This window comes from Corticium candelabrum, chromosome 6, assembly GCF_963422355.1.
Source record: "Corticium candelabrum chromosome 6, ooCorCand1.1, whole genome shotgun sequence".
Classification (NCBI taxonomy): domain Eukaryota; kingdom Metazoa; phylum Porifera; class Homoscleromorpha; order Homosclerophorida; family Plakinidae; genus Corticium; species Corticium candelabrum.
In genome coordinates this window covers 1,729,411-1,749,988 of record NC_085090.1, presented here as the reverse complement: position 1 = coordinate 1,749,988, position 20,578 = coordinate 1,729,411, and the positions used below count along the sequence as shown (strand labels likewise).

At 39.3% G+C, this 20,578-nt stretch overlaps 1 protein-coding gene across 1 annotated transcript in view; it reads right to left on the bottom strand.

The window, feature by feature from the left end:
- Positions 1 to 17,083, bottom strand: part of LOC134180992 (long-chain-fatty-acid--CoA ligase ACSBG2-like) — a 44,380-nt gene extending 27,297 nt beyond the window's left edge. The window contains exons 1-10 of the mRNA XM_062648176.1: positions 16,972 to 17,083; positions 16,855 to 16,897; positions 15,022 to 15,104; positions 14,876 to 14,953; positions 9,522 to 9,566; positions 4,621 to 4,719; positions 2,423 to 2,494; positions 2,312 to 2,365; positions 1,677 to 1,763; positions 1,491 to 1,610 (exon numbers count right to left, since the gene is read on the bottom strand). Coding sequence (XP_062504160.1) covers positions 1,491 to 1,610; positions 1,677 to 1,763; positions 2,312 to 2,365; positions 2,423 to 2,494; positions 4,621 to 4,719; positions 9,522 to 9,566; positions 14,876 to 14,953; positions 15,022 to 15,104; positions 16,855 to 16,897; positions 16,972 to 17,037 — 747 coding nt within the window. The 5' untranslated portion in view covers positions 17,038 to 17,083. The remainder of the gene's footprint in view (positions 1 to 1,490; positions 1,611 to 1,676; positions 1,764 to 2,311; positions 2,366 to 2,422; positions 2,495 to 4,620; positions 4,720 to 9,521; positions 9,567 to 14,875; positions 14,954 to 15,021; positions 15,105 to 16,854; positions 16,898 to 16,971) is intronic.
- Positions 17,084 to 20,578: the final 3,495 nt, after the last annotated feature.

Here is a 20,578-nt window from a genome sequence, read left to right as displayed (position 1 = left end):
TAAATAAAGTTGAAATAAAAGCATCAGTTGCATACGAGTTGTTAGCATTTGCACGAAGGGAGTAAACACACTTTGTGATACCTAAATAGAGAGGATTTCCCAACTCCACAGCACAGCATAGAACGAAGTCTCCTTGTCATTCCCACAGAATTTCTCTTCAATTCACATTACTTAACTGACCAGAGTCTTGGCTTCCTTCAATTGTCTTTTCATGTCTTCATAGTCAGCCATAAACGTATCCATTCCTTTCCCAGTCAAATCAGTTTGAACAGCAGTACCATTTGCGCTTTCATTTTAGATCAGCACTCACATTATCACAATCACTGCCTCTCCTATCTGCAGCTGTATCGTCAACTGGCTTCTTTGTGGCAGCTCTTCTCTTGGCACTGCTGTAGCTATCAAAATCTTCTGGTTTCTCTCACTGGTACTGTAACCCACACAACTTCTCTTAGAATCCAGTTGTGATGACCTGATACACTAGTTTGTTTGACTTCCCACTAACGAAGTGTTTTAAGAACACTTGTACCTATTTACAGCATAACCCACTAGCTATAAGTCCTTACTGCAAGTACTTGCTTTTAGCACATAACCACTCTCTTTGCCATCTCTTGCTTAATTGTCTTGTCTGATGCCATGATGAGTAATAATAATCACTGTTAACAAAAACTAACTCCTCTTTCCTGCTAGTATGATTACTCTCTGTTTGCATTGACCTTGCACTCGGAAGAGACTAATAAGACACCTGTTGTTGTATTAGAGTTCCATTACATAGTTGCAAACCATAAATTGATGTCAAGATATACTAATATAATTTTCCATTACATACACAATGGCAAAGAGGTCCTGGACAACGACGAAGAAGACGCAGATACGACATCCATTGACGAACATGACGGTCAAATGCTTGAGACTGATCAGTACGAAGACGCCAGATGTGCCGTTTATGCAGAAACCTTATCTATCCGCCTCCTTCCACACAGCAACAACGGTATCAAAAAATAACAAATCCGGGAACTTGCGGTTTCAAATGACACCAACATCGCTGCCGTACATCCAAGAATACGAGAGGTATTCCAGATTCTCAGAGTGCAAGGTCAACGCGAACAGAGAGTAGAGCACCTGACAACTGTGCAAATATTCACCACGGGCTATCAGATGGCAGCAACACATCCTGGATGTCCTCCACAATGTCTACAATAAAATAGACCCTGCCTACTGCAAAGGGTCTTTTACATGTACATTAATTAGAGTACACTTCACACTAACAAAACAATTACACCCTTACTTACTGCTTCTTCCTCCGTGCATGGCTGCTGCATTCTTGCACAAACTATACTAATATTTTTAATTAAACATTGTTTAACAACACATGTAATAATTGCACAAAAACATATTTCAAACACATTTCAAATTCGAGTCATACATGTTTCAATCCAACAATTGTCAACAGTCTCTCATTATTCACAACAATGCCGCTAACAAACACTTACCATTGCCCAACTTGAAAACTTCTTCTTTAGTCCTGTTGCTTGTGAAAGTGTCAATCTCACCTCATCAGCAAGTTTCTCCCAAACACGCGGCACGGCCATAAAATATGTTGGTTTTACATCCTGTCCACAAAGACACCATACACAACGATTATACAGTAGCACAAGCAAAAAAATCCCAAAAAATGCCTTCAGAGTCTCTATAAGACTGCCCTTCAAAGCATCAGGTCTGGCAAACCACACAGAACCTCTGCAAACAATTGGCAAAAAAATATCCTAAACACAAACAACTTTTTATTGACAGACAGGACTCAAACTACATAGACAAGCCCTACATAGCACTCATACATTTTATTAATTATAACTAAATGATGCCATACTTCATTATCTGCCAGACCAATTAAATTTTTTGATGCTCAGATTTGCCAGTTCAGTTTTAGGCTTGACCAAACTAAAAGCAAATGTGCACATGCACAATGATGTGCTTGTTGTAGAGAAGTTCGGTACAGTACACATGTTCTACAAGCAATGATAAGTAACTCTGCTGGTGTTAATGGTCCATGTGATCCAGTGTCTGTTTTTGCACTTCACATGGTATCAGTGTCATCCACTTAGTCTGAGCTTCATTGCCTCATACAATTGTACAGTAGGCAGCTCAACAAGAACTCCAACAGCCATCTGGTCATTACTTCCATATCTCTTGGACAGTTGCCCCAGCTTTATGTTGGTGTGTCCAAGCATGAAACGTTAGTTGGCCTAGCCTTATCAATATACTCACATGCCTAAACAACAGATAAATACCACATAGATGTTATATGCCTTACTGTAAGCTGCGCTGCAATGTGGCTAAGAGGGAGATATGAAACTACTTTATAGTCCTGTCAATAACAAAAAATACAAGTTATGTATTTCAAACTTCATTCTAAAAGTCTCACTTCTTCAATTTTTGCAAATTGCTTAATGGCACTTGCTGTCCATGTCAAATTATCGTGAGACAACATCACACCCTATATTGAACAAGAGTAATTAACTAAATGATAGACAAATCTTATTGCAATAAATGAACTTTATTATAGCCATCATGTGACTAAACATTTGTCTTGTCTCTAAATGTCTAATGCAAGCAAATCTGTACACCAAGAAGTTCAGATACAAAATAATCAAATCTTAAATGTCAATGTTTATAAGAATTACTTGGGAGTACACTTCTGCAACACTTTTGCGATTCGTCTCCCCAATATGTTCTGAATGCGATGTCATGGACATGTCCATCCTCATTCCTTGACCATTTTGACAGAGCATCAGGATAGCCATCTGTCTCTTATCAGGATTTCCCCCAGAAGGAACATTGTGAAAGACCCCTTAGTTACATTTCCACCAGTTTATTCATTCACGTGTCTGTCTTGTTGAAACAGTATACATATACCAAGCCAAATGCTTCCATGCCATCTTCTAATGCACCTGTGAGATGTTTCCTTTGGTTATTTGGGGTTTCTCATGTCATGACACCAATATTTAAAAGTATAGTGCGAGGGAAAATTCTTGTTATATTTTGTGATCACAGCTCATCACACAATTAAATTTCAAACATTAGGGTTTTACTGCTGTAATTATACTGTAAATATACTGCAATTAGTAGTTGGGTCAGTCCTGAGAGTGCACAAATTAATTCTGCACTAATCATGATACCCTGCAAAATTTTCTTCCTTCATAGTATTAAAATTTCAATTAAGATTTCAGTTGAAGAACCTTCCTCATGTTACTTTGACTTTGAAAGAGCTGTATCTCATTGGCTATTGATCAAAAATAGAAAAAAGGCCGTAGACCTTGACTTTGATGCTTGAGAAGGCAAGGATATCCAAACCAGACTCCATCCCAAGAAAAAGGAGGAACTCAAACAGCCAACCTCCACCAACCCAAATACTGCCTCACAGATATCCCTCATTGCTACAGCAAACGTTGAATTTATGCAGTTTGTATATACATGTACCTAGCAGCTCCACAACGTTAACAGCACACGCACAGCAACAAAAGAACAGATACTCAAGTAACCATACTCAAATTGACAGCATACGAGTACCTCTGCTGAAGTGTTGGCATTTAGCCTTATGGACAGGTGGTAGCCTATACAAAATAATAATGCCCCATGCTCGATTACTGCCCCACTAGGGTAGTATTCAACCCCCGTTATATCCATGCACGTCTATCAATGTGTACAGTTGAGATGAAATAAACACCCAGATAGAACCACTGAGTGACTATGAAGATTCAATGTACGCAAAAGACCAGGAATATGACTCAAGTGAAAGCAAAAGTAGTCAGGGGGTAACTGTAAGATTAGATTAGGTATTTTGTTTGTGTAGTGTGATGATATGCAAACGAACAATGCAACAGTCTCTGTGCTTGCAAAATAATAATGACCATTCCCAAATTGTGCCCCATGCTCAAATAATGACCCATGTTTCGGACCTAAAATCTATCTGAAATTACTAATCATTTTAATGGTAATTCAAAGAATCTATAATTTGGTTCAATTTACATGCAGTGTTACATGATGATTTGCATCAGGTTTTCCTAAAGTATATTAAGCGACTAAGTATAGGTTATAGACTACTGGCAAGTGTATAAATGAAATACACCCCGCTCCGCCCACGAATTGGCATGAAGGCAAAGCCCAAGTGCTAATGAGCTGGGCGCAGCGGGGTGTATTCATTTATACACTTGCCAGACGGTCTATAACCGGCTTGTAGCACCCAGCTGAGGCATTGATATCCTTGCACAAATAATTCACATCTTGATAAACCAGTAGCCCCAGGCAGTTATACGACCCCATTTATTGACCAGTCAATATGTAGCGGAAGTGGGATATGTCACTTATTGTAAGAGAATACTGGACACTGATTGGCGCAGACAAAGCTAGGGTGCTACAATATACTGTTTGCAGTTGCATTGCCAGGTTGCATTGCTAGGTTGGCGGTGGTCTAGAATGAAAATATATGGCATCAGCAGTCCAACTAACGTCCAATCATACAACAGACTTCTTTACTACCTAAAACTAAAACTGTAGGGCCCATTCTACCACTCTTATAACTACTGATACTGATACAACAAAAGCAAAAAACTATCACAATACCTTAGGATGACCAGTTGTTCCAGATGTGTAGATTAGAGCAGTACATTGTCCAGGTTTCTGAGCCTCCAGTCTCCATTGAAGCTCATATTCTGGTAAATCCTACAAATGCGTAATTAGACTACAGTACAGTTAGACAAAGTGAGGAAATCTAAAAACATGACAAACAAAACAACTACAATATCATTTATCTCAGTACTTAAGAATAATACAGCAGTCAGTTAATTATTGCAGCAAAAACTTAGAAATAAGATAGATATACAAAGACAAATTGACAAAGACAAACAAAGACAAAAAGACAGAGACAGACAAAAGACAGAAAGACAGACAGACAGACAGACAGACAGACAGACAGAATTGCATGCAACCTAAGTTGATAATTTTTTAGAAAACCGTGTGGGTCTAATTGATATATAACAGACTTTCGTATCTATTAGTCCTACGGCCCACAGTCAGTTTTTCAAAAGTCCGTCGCCCCAATGGTCTGATCTAAATTTATTATTGATATCTCGACAAACGACATAGAAGAGTGCGAATTTAACATTAGTTAGTCTGAAAAAGTGTCCAAAGTACTAGAACCAAAGATACACTGTTGCCATAGCAACCAAGGTTTATTACTCAAAACGGCAATCTTATCTAATCCATCTTATCTAATCAAGTTAGTAATCTAACTATATAGTATTTTAACTTTGTCAAAATAAAGAAAAATAATCTATATGTGTCTTTCTAGTCTTTATTATTACTATGTGTGCAGCAAACTTGAAGCAAATTAACAACTAGCTAAAGGTAAGTCAGCTGCTCTAGAACTCTGCTTCATCATCACTCCCTTCGCTGTCTGTTTCACATCTACATGAAGCGGTTTGGTTGTCAGTCTTCACAACCACAAGCATCTGTGCAAGCATCTGTGCGAGGCATCCCTTCACGTACACAAGAACGTCGACGTGAACTACATCCGGTATGACAACGGCAATTGACTAAAACCAGTAGGTCATCAGGTGCTGGTTTCCGTGTCATCCATTTCATTGTTAATTGATCATTCACAGTTTCCCACCCATACCCACAAGGAGAGGGTACAGCCGGTTTGGCTTGAAGAGCTCTTACCCAAACTGCGGCTTGATAGTTAGCTCTCTGCACGTGCATCTGTAGTGCGTCCTGGGTTGGGGGAAGATTGTCGCCTTGTGCACCCTTTACAGAGAACAGCTCGTACCTGCAGTCATTAATGGAATTCGGCTTTGATCCATTCAACTGGCAAACAAACGTTTCGCATACAGTAAAAAAATCATCAGAAACATTAAATGTACCACTAAGTCGTTGAATACCATCACATAATTGCGAATTCGATTGCAGCAATTGTAAACCAGTCTTTTTCCCTCACCCTTTGAAAGCAGATGTAGTACCACAGCCAGTTAGAGCGTGTAATCCTAGAAGTGCGTCGCAAACGTTTTCACTAACGGAATTTCTCACAGCTTGAATTTCTCACAGATCTGCAAATGTAGCTGGGATTGTACCTAAACTTTGCAGCAATGCCATGGCATCAATCACCCACGCAGCATTGCCAGGCACATTTTCAGCAGGAGGAATGTCTTTCTCTAACAGATCAAGCAGTTTTGACTTTGCAGTTTTTGCCAAGCTTCCATCCACTGACACTAGAGACCAAGGGAGAGGACCTAGTTCGTAGCAAAGAACATCACGCATATTTAAAGATCTAGTCTGTGCTACAATTAGTAACCTAGCAAATAGGCTTCGATCAGCACGCACGATTACTTCTTGTCCTTTCACTTTTACAGATTTTGTTTTTACCTGTGCTGAGAATGTCTCAAGCTTCAGTTTGGGAAGAGGATCGTAAAAGCTAACTTTTTGAGGACTTCAGTCTTTCGTTAACAAACTGAACAAAGCGTTTTTCTCCGATGGTGTAAGCATTTAGTATATCTGCTGCTATGTCATCTGAGACAACGACACCAGACGAAGTACTAAAAAGATTAGTGATGTCTTCAACTGCAAATGGATTGCTTCCTGTTTTGATTGATTCAAGAACAGCCTGTACAGAAGCTTCATCTTTCTTGATACGGTTTGCTCCACAATCCTTGTGCAATCTCTTTGTGTTTTCGTACAGTCCTGCCATGTCCAAACAGTTTCGGGAGATCTCAGCACGCCGATGAGCGCTAGCAATCCATTTCTGGACGGCTCCGGGTTTTGACTAAAACCTATAATGCCGTCCTTGGTCTTCGAGTCACAATTAATAGTTTGTTCAATTGCTTGGTCTACTGGAATTTGCCTAAATGCCCAGTTACCGTTGCACACAAAATTCGCCTTTAAGAAATTCCTCATGGGCATCTAGATGAGTCTTAGGTAAAACAGTCATTTCACACCAGTAGAGCGTCAGGTACCGGCTATAATTTACTCTGTCGTAAGCAAAGAACCAGGGTATCATCTTTCGTACAGTCAGCAAGTGTAACTTCCAATCACCTGTTCTAGTTGAACGAAAATAAAATCAAGAAGAATACCTACCATTTCGGTGTACGATAGCCACAGCTGCACGTGACTTACCGGATGATGACTGTGACTCAACCGGACACTTACAAGTAAAGACAAATTGGAAAAATGAAAGTAGTGCGTCTCAATTGAATAGTTGAGTTGTAGGCACAGTGGAGAAATTTTAACACTTGTAAAAGTGAGGGTTGTAGTGACAGTACACATTTAGCCCTAAAAGAATGTCTAGCTACAGCTCTAGCTGTGTGTTGTAGGTGTGTTAGTCTGCCCCAGTGGGAACTGCATTACTGTGGTGACGCGATAGAAATAAATATTTTTATTACTATATTATTATTACATCATTCCTAGATTGCACCACACTAAAGCAGCAATGTACTATACGGATGATGTAATGCAACATGTAATTCATGGATGTGTTTACCGTCACTACAAAGAATGCTATGCGAGCTGCACGTGACTTACTGGATGATGACTGTGACTCACCGGTACTTACAGATAGACTATACCGCATGCTGTGAAAATTTAATTGGCATGAATGGCCAGTGCTTTTGTTCTGGTCCTAAACTCAGTAGTATGAGTTCTGGTAGTAGTTGCTGTAGCAGTTAACGTTGCAGTTGCAGTTGTAACAGCAGTAGAATCACAGAGTTACACTTTGTCATGTCCCGGATAATAAACACGGAACTCCTGACTTGCACAAACGTGAGGCTTCAAGCTTCGATTTTCAGCAGAATAATGAATAATCAAGTACAAAGCAACCTGTTTTAGCAAGTGAGAAGCTGGTTTAGACAACGGCAGTGTAGGTTGTCATGACAACTAGGTGACGACTAGAGACGCCCCCGTTCTCTATGAAAGGACACTTCGTTTTGGCTCTAGACAAACAAACAGCCTATTCTAGTCCTAGACTAGCGATTTAGCTAATAAAATTTAGATCGGACTGTTGGGGCTACGGAACTTAGAAAAACAGCTGCATTTCTGCTGTGGGCCGTAGGACTATGTAGCTTGTAATAGTTCATATGTATGAAATATAAAGATTTGACAGACAGACAAACAGACAGACAGACAGACAGACAAATTGTTACATTCTCTCCTAAACTGTAAATGTCACAATTGCAAAACTGAAAGCATCCTAAGCATTAACAAAAACTACTGAAATGTCTGAAGTCATAGCTATTGTCCTAATGCGCTAAATATCTATATAAAAATCACCTATCTTACCTACATGCAATCTACTTATCTTCTTTAATATAACTCTAGCACTACAACGCTGGATAATTATAGAAATCTGCCTACGCCATCTTGTCCTAAAGTCGGCTTCAGTACTTCTGCCCTCCGAATCTTTTGATTTCTTTGAGAGTGTGTTCAGGAATTTATCAGCCTCCTAACCCCAGAACCCAAAGTGTTCAAAGACCAGAGGAAATAAGTTAGGTGTTGTGCCATCCTAAACTGACAGAGTTTTGTATTTGTTTTTCTTTCTCCTCACACGTCTCTCAGCTGCATAGCCTGCCTCTTTAGACGCTCTATTTAGAATGTCTTTGCCGGAGCCATGCTTACTTCCAACTCTGTGCTTGATTCATTGCACATCAAAAAATCAGGGCAGACAGACAGACAGACAGACAGACAGATGCTGAAAGGTAACTAAACACCATTGCAGCAATTGCTCCAGGATGCTCGGGCGTACGTGCAAGAGCTGATTTTATGTCCTACTGGACAAAACGTTTTTCAACCATTTTACAAAAAAAGCAAATGCTTGAGTCATGACGGGAAACTTGAAAGACTGACAGGCTCTGTTTTGGATGAAGAATCAAGTTGGATCAACGACAGAGACGGTCAACAGTTGTTCCTAGAGAAGTTTATAATCATAATGGTAACAGTTAATAGTTCATTTAGGTTTAATTGTTCTATGGTTTAGTGTTATAAGTTGGTATCGTAGTAGTTGGGACACATCTGAGTTATTTGCATTGCTTAGCTGTTGTATTACCTAGAAGATTTATTGAATAAAGCAAGACATACAGACATACAGACAGACAGGCAGACAGACAACAGACAGACAGACAGACACACAAACAGACAGACAGAATGAATGGTGACACACACCAACACCACTGCCGCCGCCGACAGCAACAAAATAACAACAATAACCACAATATAACAACATAAATAGACAAAAGTAGATACATGTACTAATCTATGGAGGTCCACAATTATTGATATGCAACTCACCGAATAAACAATATTACTCAAACAAAGCAAGCAAGCAGGCAAGTTGCCACATAAATGAATAAATAGAAGGACTGACAAAAGCAAGCTAAATCAAATTGCAAAGCAAAAGATATCCTAAGATAGGATAGCAAATTACTGACTACTCAATTTCTTGTATTATCCAAAAGCATCTTTAATACATGCAGTTGACTCACACTTCCCAGTTTCTTGAAGTCTTTCCAACTATACACAGGAAGATCCTGCAATCATATAAATATCAATCAAATGAGTTTTAAATGAAGCAGAAAACCTCCAAATGCATATACATGTATGATCTTAAAACACCTTTGAAACATTGTTGCTTAATGACTCTTTAGTGTATAAGAATAAAATATGTAATCAATTACCATCACAGCCAACCAGTTGTAGTAACCTGACCTTAGTTCTGAAGTGTTAATTGCCCTACAGAAGTCCACTAGCTGTATATGATAATGAATTAATTTCCTACAAAAATTAATGCTTCCATTTGTGTACTGCAAAATCTGCTTTTCACTTCCTGCGGAGAATATAATTAACCATCCCGAACATCTATATCATTAACCATATAAATGTTAGGGTGGTCTCTCAAACAGCAATAATACAAATCAATCGGGCATTTGTCTGTCTGTCCGTCTGCATGTACGTATGTATGTATGTATGTATGTATGTATGTCTGTTTGTCAATAACACTACGCCCCAATGACTTGTATATGGCACTGGCTCGTATATAGCAAGTGGTGTTCCAAATCTGTCTCAAGCAGCACAAGTACAGTCAATCTACCCAAAATAAAAGCAGAAGTGTGTATGAAACACAATTGTGATAGAATGTGCTGATTTTCACATCATACGTTGCAACACTACGGTAAATCGACGTCAAGTGGCACAAGTACAGCCCATTGTCCCAAAACAAAGGTAGAAGTGTTCACAAATGCAACAACAAAGATGAAACATCAGCAGTCGTACTCACTGAAGAGAGCCACAAATCTAATAATACACTAAGTAATCTATTGTCACAGTATGTGTGCAGGCATAAGTTGACCTGCCGTGGAATTGACTTTGTAGAAAACATTTCATTACCACGTACAGAGATATTTAGTGTGTAGTTCTCTGTATATTCCTACTGTCGCATCTAATTTGGTTGTATCTTTTTATTTTGTCTCTTGTTCTGTTATGCTCCAATAGAGCAAAAGCGTATCTGAATGGATACAAATTAAATACATCCATTCATTCATAACAAAGATCCATCAAAGCTCAGATCACTTCAGGGAAAGGACCCAGTGACTGGATAGAAGCTGAGCCTAGCATGGGAGGGCTTGCAATAAAACTGCGCAATTATCGATTGGTGGCTTTCTGAGATTGGGTATCGCTTTACCATATCATCACTGGTGGTCGTATACAAATGTGGCTCCTGTCTTTGTGATGTCGTTATTGAGTGATATCAATTCCAAAGAGTCTGATTTTGGTCTAACAGTTAATCACTCCAAGTGCAAAATTTTTGGCCAACTGGAGACCAGTCATTTCCAGAATTTCTGCCAGAAATCAAGCATATATGTCACTCAAGCGGAGGAGTTGATTTTTTGGGATGTCCTCTTTATAGTCCGCAGACCAATTGCAAAAAAAGGCCGTCCGTTCACCCTTTGGCAAACCAATTCTTGGCAGTTGGAGCTTGTCGTATGACACTAGATGTTTGAAAATACCTATGTTTGGCAAGACAGATCAAGACTGATCAGCTAGAACAAGACTGTTTTGCAAATTAGCCGTGCAGCAATGAACTGGAACCGCGAGGCCTAGTGCGCGTTATACGGTTTAGGGCAAAGTCCTGATCTTGTTATGGTTCCTGCTAATTGCACATTACTGTGAAGCTTTCGAAATGTTAGCTCTTGCAATTAAGTGATAAATACCGCTGTAGAAAATCTATTTAAAAATTTATAGTTCCAAGTTGTCACCATGTACAAGATGTGAGAAATTGTGCTTTGACCGTTGTACTGTACCTGAAATGTTGTTGTACTGTAGTATGCTACACTGCACTGACGTGCTGCAAATATAGTAGTTTGCGTAGTATTAGTGAACTTTATTGAGGTTAAAACTCTAGGTATATACGTCTAGACACAGCTTGTATATACGCTTACAAAGGCAGTTGAAAGCGAGTCTTGCATTGATCATGACTGCCTATCTACGAGCTAGTCTTTTGGCCGATAACTTCGATGATCTCATCGGTCTTTGCTCTGGACTAGCTGCTCCATGTGAGGTAGAATACAACCTAGCTCTTACTGGCTGGCAGCAAGGCCAATTAAGGCGAGGCAAAATGGCAGTTCTTTCAACAACGGTTGCCTAGCTAACAATGACATAGACTTTGGGTGTCGCAGAGAAAGTAAACTTAAGAATGTTTACCCATGTTGCAATTACCAACCAGTGGTACCTCGATCCGACAGATCATTGTTTTCATGACAGCAAGGATGTGAAAAGAGTAGCATTTAATAAAAATTGTACAGGAGTCACATATTTTCCTGTATTATAATGTAACATTCTAGACTTGGCTGTCTTTTAAATCCCTCCATCAACAGTAGCCAGTGACCATTGGAGGGCGCTAAGTTCAGAGCAGAACACTTCCTCAATCTTTAACTCAATTAATAGTGACCTTGTTTGGCGTACATGTTATAGTTGTCTCTAATTGACGGAACTGCTCTTCTACACAATAACGCGTCTTCTAGAAATCAAATTGACTTCGTGATTGATCGTTATCTGCATTTGCCAATTAAGAATTTGGAGAAAAATTGCGGTGCATCAATTGCCACAACTGTTTTCATCTTAGTACAGCATCGTCACCAGATGCTTCCTCGCGATATAAGGTTCATGGCAGCAGCAGCAAATAGAATAGCATTTGTTGATTTTCTGTCTAGGGAATGAAATGCAGCTGCCAAATACGCATGTCTCCTTTATAGTAAGTGTGTATTTGTGTGTCACCACAGCAACTGCTCAAGGTTTACTACAAATCGATGGTCTAGTTGTCACCGCCCAATTGATTCCAGCACTTTCATGCAACAAAGAAGAAGCTGGCACCCGAATATTTTTACAACCCATCCATTCAGCAAACACAAGAACATCTCACATAAATATTGTCATCTGTTCATCAGATAATGACATTTTAGTGACAGTTGCTCGGCTGCATATCAGATCCCGGCACTGATTATATAGCAGACAGAGTCAAGAAATCAAAGGCACGCCACATCAGCATAACAAATATTGCTTGGTCGATAGAAGATGTGTGTAAAGCGCTTCCCGGGGTTGCATGCCTTTACTGGATGCAACAGCGAACAGCATAAGTGATACTGACTATATTTAATGGGAAATTGTAGTGGTCACTAACACATACAGACTATAGATCTCTTTACATAATCTATTTGAGCTCAGTTAGAATACATCTGATTTCTGCTTTAAATTAACTTAATTACTTAAGAAAGCTTGTCAACTATACCTAAAAGTTTTTGATAGCAAATCCGACATCTTTTTAATTTCATATATTGGTTACTATGGCAAAATTTAATTTAAGAAAATGCTGTTTTAGTCAACTTTGGACACTCTGATGCTAATAAAAACATCATTTTCATATCACTGCAAAAATTACATAGGAAAAGCTAGAAGAAAATGGTTTGCCATGAGGTGCACGGAAAAGTCACAATTCTGACCTTGGCCCACAGACTATTAGGGTTCAGCTGAATTCTTTCATTCCTTTCTTGCGGAACGCAATGATAACCTTTTAACTTGTCAGAAACGTTTATCAAACCTTGAAAACCCTCAGGTTGAACTACATCTGCTGAGATCCTGTCTGTCATTGTGCAAGATCAATCACTGCTCAAAATAGTTTCTCCGGATACGTATCATGACAATGCAGTTACTTCAATTCGATATGGGATTACAAAACTGTCTTAAAAGCATTGCAACATCTCTCTGATTCAACTTGGCTGCAAGCTACCGCTTCCCATTCCCCTGGGTGGGTGGATTAGGTTTGCGAGAGTCTCGCAGAACTGCTGCAGCTGCTTTCCTTGGAGCTATAATGCAGTACGATCCCTTTCTGCAAGACTATTGAAACCAATGATGAGTCAGGCCATCACCAATGATTCTTCAAAAATGTTGTCATTTCCTGGTGAGTCCATTGCTCAAGACAATCTCCGTGTAATTCTTCCTCAGAATGCTGACAATATAAACAGTTCGTCCATGTACTCAGCATCAGTTACAAGTCCTTATTTTTTGACACTGCTTTACGATCTTCAATCTCAGACAGCTACTCATGGAAGGGAAGACGAATTCTGTACAATATCAAGAAATTTGTCCGCAATAGTTGCTTTCTCCATTTTCCAGCTTCGTCTTGATATAATTTGGGTCTTCCAGCAATTCAAACTACATGAGCAAATCGACACATTCTTGGTTTTAGAAAACACTTCTCTTTCTCTGATTTAGAGTAGCCAAGCAGAGGCCAGACTTAAATCTGACAGAAATGCTTCTAGAGATCTGAAACAGACAGTTCATGCCCATGGTTCACGAAACTTGACAGAGTTGACATTAGCTGTTGAAGAATGAGATAAGATTCCTCAAGGAGATGCTGAAAACTTATGAAAAATACAAATATTTGCTTTGATTGATGTAGCAGCAATCAATAAAGTTTCCAATACTAATCAAGGATTTATATACTTCTCCTAACAAGGTTGATTGCTGAAACTTCATTTTTCTCAACTAAAACAACAAAGTTCATATTATTTTGCTAGATGCTAAAGAGTTCAGAAATCTGTTGAGCTACATGGAATCATAGCTATTTCTTTCTCAGCTCCAAACCCAGCATTTTGTACATTTAGTAAGGAGATAAACATCCAAGCACTGCTGCATACTTGAAAATGAGACAACAAAGTACATCCTAAAGCTGCATTTACAATATGCAAACGCTTGATAGTCGTGTGGCATTGCGTCTGGTCATGTGGTACTAATTCAATGGCTCAACAAAACGCATCGGAAGTATCACCTAGATTTCACCAATCACAGCCAACTAAAATTGTACGCGTGGCTTCCATAAGCGATTACTGATTTTGGCACTATCCTCGACGTTAATTAAGCGGTTTATAGATTGTGTAGGAAGTTGTCCTTGCCTGTGAATGATCAGCTGCAAGGTGTACAAAGAAACACGTGAACAGGAGAATGCGCAAGCTGAAAGTTCTGGCAGAGTTCTGCTAGTATACAAAATCTTAGTGTGAGTTGTCAGTTCAAGAATACATGCAGCGACGTCTACAGTGGGCCGAAACCATATTGCAGCAAATGGTACAAACATACAACGCAAACGAGACGCATGCCACTCCCAAGTAAGATGGATGCAACGCGATGCTGGAGTGTTGTATATTGTAAATGCAACTTAAGTTCCTTAAAAACAATTTATGTCCACCCATAATTGCACTCTTGTGCAAATAGGTTGTTCTACATAGTAATGTATAACATATTACCCAAGACTTACGCAAAGTATCAAATCAACGTTTGGAAAAATTACCTGTCCATTCCTAATGTCATCACTAACAACATCTGTGTATTGAATAATCGCACGAAGTTTGGATAACTCTGGAGCAATCTGTACAATTAAACGTACAACCACCGATAATTATGTCTTAAGTTTATATACTTGGAAAATATGTAAACCTTCAGAATTTTGTCACGCTGCAGTTGGTTTTCTACTACCATGACAACTGCCCTGCATTTCTCTGCTATATACTTGCAAGTATCTAAAGCAAAAGCATGTCACATACACATATATTCTCCATCATGTACACATATAATCCACCTGTATAGCTCATAGATAACTGACTAATTGTAGTGCTATCAAATACTAGTAAATGAAGCTGTGTTCACACCGTCGCTTCAGAGCTACGAGCGTGTGTGTGTTTGTGTTTCTGTGTGTGTCCATATCATGTGTGTGTTTGTGTTTCTGTGTGTGTCCATATCATGTGTGTGTGTGTGTGTGTGTGTGTGTGTGTGTGTGTGTGTGTGTGTGTGTGTGTGTGTGTGCGTGTGTGTGTGGGCATGTGTGTGTGTGTGTGGTGGCTTGTGTATTTGTTGTGAATATTAATGTAAATTTTATTAATTTTTGTCTATTCATTGTCATTATCATTAATTATTCATTAGCTTGTTGCTAGAAAGTATAATTCTTTTTTTTTGAAAACCCAGGGATGCGTCGATGTGATTAGAGATTCTTACTAAATATCATCAATGTACGTCCCACACTACACTTCAAATTCGGTACATGCGCATGCGTGACAGCTGCGTCTTTTGGACGGAGCAGGCTTGTCATTTATACGTTATTTCTCAATTCTGCATGTAGCGTTCTTGCTTGCATCACTTGAGGTGGACATCGATGTACGTACACGGGAAATACTGTGCAGCGACAGGTATATATAGCAACCGGATCCAGAAGAAAGCATGCAGCGCAACGTTTCCTACGAGTCTTTCTTGCGCAACGATGTCGACCATTCATCATCAGTCCTACGTACTTACACCTGTAAATATATTCTTTCACAGAGTGGGCTTGAATTGTTATCCACGTTATTTCTCGATTCTGTGGCACTCCGTCTTGCATCACTTGCAATTATTTAACTATTGAGGTGGACGAGATTATCATGCTTTCGTTGAGCCGTACGTTGCTAGCAGCTTCGTTCCGATGATAATTCGTCGTAGCTAGATAGATAAAGATTTATCTCGTACGTCTCCTAGAAATACTCAGTAACTGTGAAGCGACATGTAGTGAACGGATCCAGAAGAAAGCAGCGCTAGCGTTTCCTGGGAATCTTTCTTGCAAGACGCTGCCGATCGCTTATCATCAGTCCTACTTACAGCTAAAACATATTGCTCCCTTGAAGATCACGGATGACATGTTGGTCGTGTGCAACGGTACATGCATGGTCCCATGGGACCTTAGCTTGGCTTCTTGAAGAACAATAAATTCGTTTGCTTTGCGATTCTTTTGTAAAAAGTACGACTATTACCTGAACTTTACTCTGCGCTTCTTGGTTTGACGACAGTTTGACCGTAAAATGGAGGTTTACGAACTCTCGGCTTTTCTGTCATAATTTGCGGGATTGTTACGTCACCCATTGTTGATGTGCCAAAGGTCTGCTGATTGGCTCAACAAATTCCCAAGAATGATTCACGCTGACAAGCTAGCGTTACGTCACCTACGTTTCGCGTCCCAAAACGACTGCTGATTGGCTCGACAAACTCCCCAAGCGTGACACACGCTTACAAACAAACAAACATAGGTAGGTAGGTAGATAGGTACAGACATACCGACAGACAGACCGGAAGTCAATTCAGCCCGTGTAGAGTGAGCTTCTCGCGAAGCAGTCCACCACTTATTGTGGTGTCCTTCTTTTACGCTTGTAGCTTAATTAAGCCATTTTGAGTCCTCTAATAATTTAGTATAGCTAACAAAATTAAGCCAGTAAACCTAACTAAGATTCACTGGTCACTGTTTCATACCTGCACTGTTTGTTGTATACATGCTAGCACCAATACCACCTGCCTAAAAATATGACTGTCAATCTTGATATAAACAAATGCAATCACTATCATACTTAAAGCAAGCAAATATCTTACCATAATTGCTCCAAGATAGGAAATAAACCAACGTGGAGAATTAAATCCAATGATAGCTACAGACATGTGTGGCTGAACACCAAGCTTGATAAAAGACTTGGCAACAGATTTAACTTCTGTAATACAAGTGACAACAAAATGTACCTCTGTAATTAACAACAAGGTAAAAGTGAGTAATTGCATGAATATCGGTAACATATTAACTTCACATGTCTCCTACGTGTTACATAAAAGAAGCTATAATTCATAAACTACATTAAAGCTAAACCAGTTTGCGTAATTTCCAGACTTGCAAGTGGGCTGTACGTACTTCGAAAAAGCATGTGTACAAAAGTATTCAGTAAAAGCTAACTTTCTGCAAGATCATGCAAGTAAGTTCCTGAGTATAGCACATCTGACCAAAGACAACAATTACACTGCAAGTCTATACTATGCAGCACACATGAACACATGCCTAAAGATATGACATAATGACTTTCAATCTTGCACCAGAATCACACCCACAAATCACTGCACCATTTGAAGAGCCACTGACACACAAATATTGAAAAATATTTTAAATTTCTATATGGTAGTTGTAAAAGTGTATAACAAGAAAATTAATTTTAGATTTTAAAAATCAAGGTTTCTATAAAAAATTGTGGCGTAATGTGCTTCCAGTTTATTTCATCCGGTTTCTAACAACAGATTTGGACGTGTACTTATTACGTAAAAGTGAAAACGGATGTCACGTTATCACAAAGTGAAATAGATAACACACAAGACTTGAGCGTGTGCTACGGCTAGAATAGACAATGTGTGGCAGCTGGGTGCTATAATATGGCAAAAGAAGATGTGAGGCTCTTTCGGTTTTTCAAAGACCCTAAACAGGCAAAAGTGGACAGAACAAATCAGACAAACAAGAGATCGCTGAGAAGGCCGAATGATTCTTCCGTCTTGTGTAGTCGTTATTTCAAAGTAGACTGCTTTGAAAATAACCAAGTATTAAGTGAGCAATTTGGTTTGGGCTACCGGGCGCTGAAATTGAGACAGAATGCCGTGCATAGTGATTGAGACAGTGCGAGGGCTAAGCAGTTGGAAACACCACAGAAGATGAGATTGACATACAAAAAACGTAAAAGAGACTCTTACAAAAGTGTACATGTACTGATGAATTAAACTAATTAAAAATATGAGCCACTGAACAATTTCTATGGTGGTACAGAATCTTCTAACTGCTGACAAGAGGCATGACAGCCAGTTTACACCATCTTGCTAATTGATGGTAAGAAGAATATCTGTATATATCTCCCGTGCAAACACAGAAATCCATTGTTAAAGCCAGTATTGTTAGTAGAATCGTTTCTCATCAATGGAGGAGGATCATTTTCATGCAATGAAATGGTCCTGCTGTATGCAGTCTGCAGAACCTACACATCTAGGCAGACACCAAAGAATCCTGGGTGTTCAGTGATGCACTTTTGTCAGTTCCTTCCAAGTGTGTCCTGGCAGCACCCACAATGACGACCGGACATTAGCAACCACAACTTACTACATGTAGTGGTACATCTAAACAAAATTCCACTATATGACTTGTAATATCAGCCAAACTGTTTAATACCACGATAAATCAAATAGTCATTCATTTGTTCGTCTTCGGGTGCTACCGGCGATGGCGTCTCACTGGCGACAGGCTCAAAGTTAGATAGATCCACCCATTCTACAGCTTCACTTTTGACATCTTCTGAGCCATTCCCCATATCAACAGTATCTACTACATACGATACTGTAGGTTCTATGCACAAAGACTGTTTCCAACCGTCATGCAACAATTCCGAAGGCTGACGTGACCGTAGACAATGGTGTTTTGCCCGCTAATGATCGCATCTCCTGAAGAGTATGGTCGTGCAAAACTTTCTTGAGATCGCCGCATCTTCATCACTAGAGTCGCTTGCTCTGTCACATTCACTGCCTGAGCTAGTCATCAATATGTTTTGCGCTAACTTGATGTCCGTTCTCACTTTCACGTCATATGTACACACCCCCAATCTGCTTCTCAAAACCAGATGCGCCATAACAGAAGCACATTATGACGGAATTTTCTTATAGAAACCTTGATTTTTAAAATCTAATATGTACACCTTTAGAACTATCATATAAGAACGTAAAATAATTTTTCAATTATTGCATGTCACCGGCCCTTTAAGTAGTAAAACGCATCATTTCTAACCCAAAATCAAACGTGTGCAATTAATAACTAAAGTCAGATAACCAAGTTAACTCCATTGGCAGTGACAGCATTTGTGCAATATCTACAAACAACATATACATGTAGACAGCTTTAATTGTGACTGTGCTGAGATTTATTATATTTTGCGTTTAATTATCCAGATTCCACATTCACAAGCATTCAATTATGACTCAGGCATTCAATTATCTGAGGTTCTGTCATAGTAGTACCGACTTTATAGTAATAATTCTTTCAGTCTGACACATAAAGTCAAACTGTTCATATTTCTTTCATGACGTCTTTCTGCCACTCACTCACATTTCAACTGATCAATAAATGATTGATTCAACAAATATGGGAAGGCAATAGGTAATAAAATTTGAGCTCTTTGAGTAGTTAAACACCCGCCAGCAACTGAAAGTGTTGTATGGTGCCAAGTAGGATGTGGCTTACAGAGCATGCATATTACACTGTGCAAAATCGAGGGCACGTCAACGCTTCATAGCTATGAAGATTTATGTGATGCTAATTCGCTCTCAACAACTCAAACTAGCACGAAAACATGGAACAAGAAGATTAGTGCAAAGCAAACATGTTATCTATTTCCAAAGCAACACAACACACACACTAACTACAAATAAGCTACGGATAACTTCAAAATTAATTACAAATTATTACGTAAAGCAGCTGCCCAAGCATAGACTATGTATAAGTTATCTATTGCTTCAAGCAATTGCACAGACGTAAGCAACATAATTGAATGCCTGAATCGCGTAATTGTATGCAGGGTTTGGATAATTGAATGCAGGGTTTGGATAATTGAATGCCGGGTTTGGATAATTGAATGCCAGGTTCGAATAATTGAACACAAACTACTCTAGCACGCAATCTACAATAAAATGAAGAAGCACTGAAGTGCTAAACCCTTAGCTACTTAGCTACTAGCTCAAGTTATAAAACAGCAGCTACACAAGTACTAGCAACTGCTAATTAACATCAAGAGTATGAGAAGAGGGCTGAACACAATGACTGACACGTGGGATTGTTGACATCTGGCATGATAATTAATACCAGCGATAACAAGAGCGCATGTGCTATTGGCTAGTTGTTGGTCCAGCCGTCCACAGCATCCACAGCGATAGTACTGTAACCTTAGCACATACCCGCCTCGGGTTAACAAAACAGTGATAATGAGATTCTAGAGAGCAAACTAAGCACAACCCTCCTTCACTGTAAAGTAAATTCTGTAAACATTTCAATATTAACTGAGAAAACAATCCAAAACATTAGTTAACACTAGAAAAAACCCATTTTCATGAAAGCACCGCGTACTCAACACAAAAAAATGGCAAATGGATAAGGAGCTGCTGTTAAACGGTAATGCCTTCCCCAGCCAGA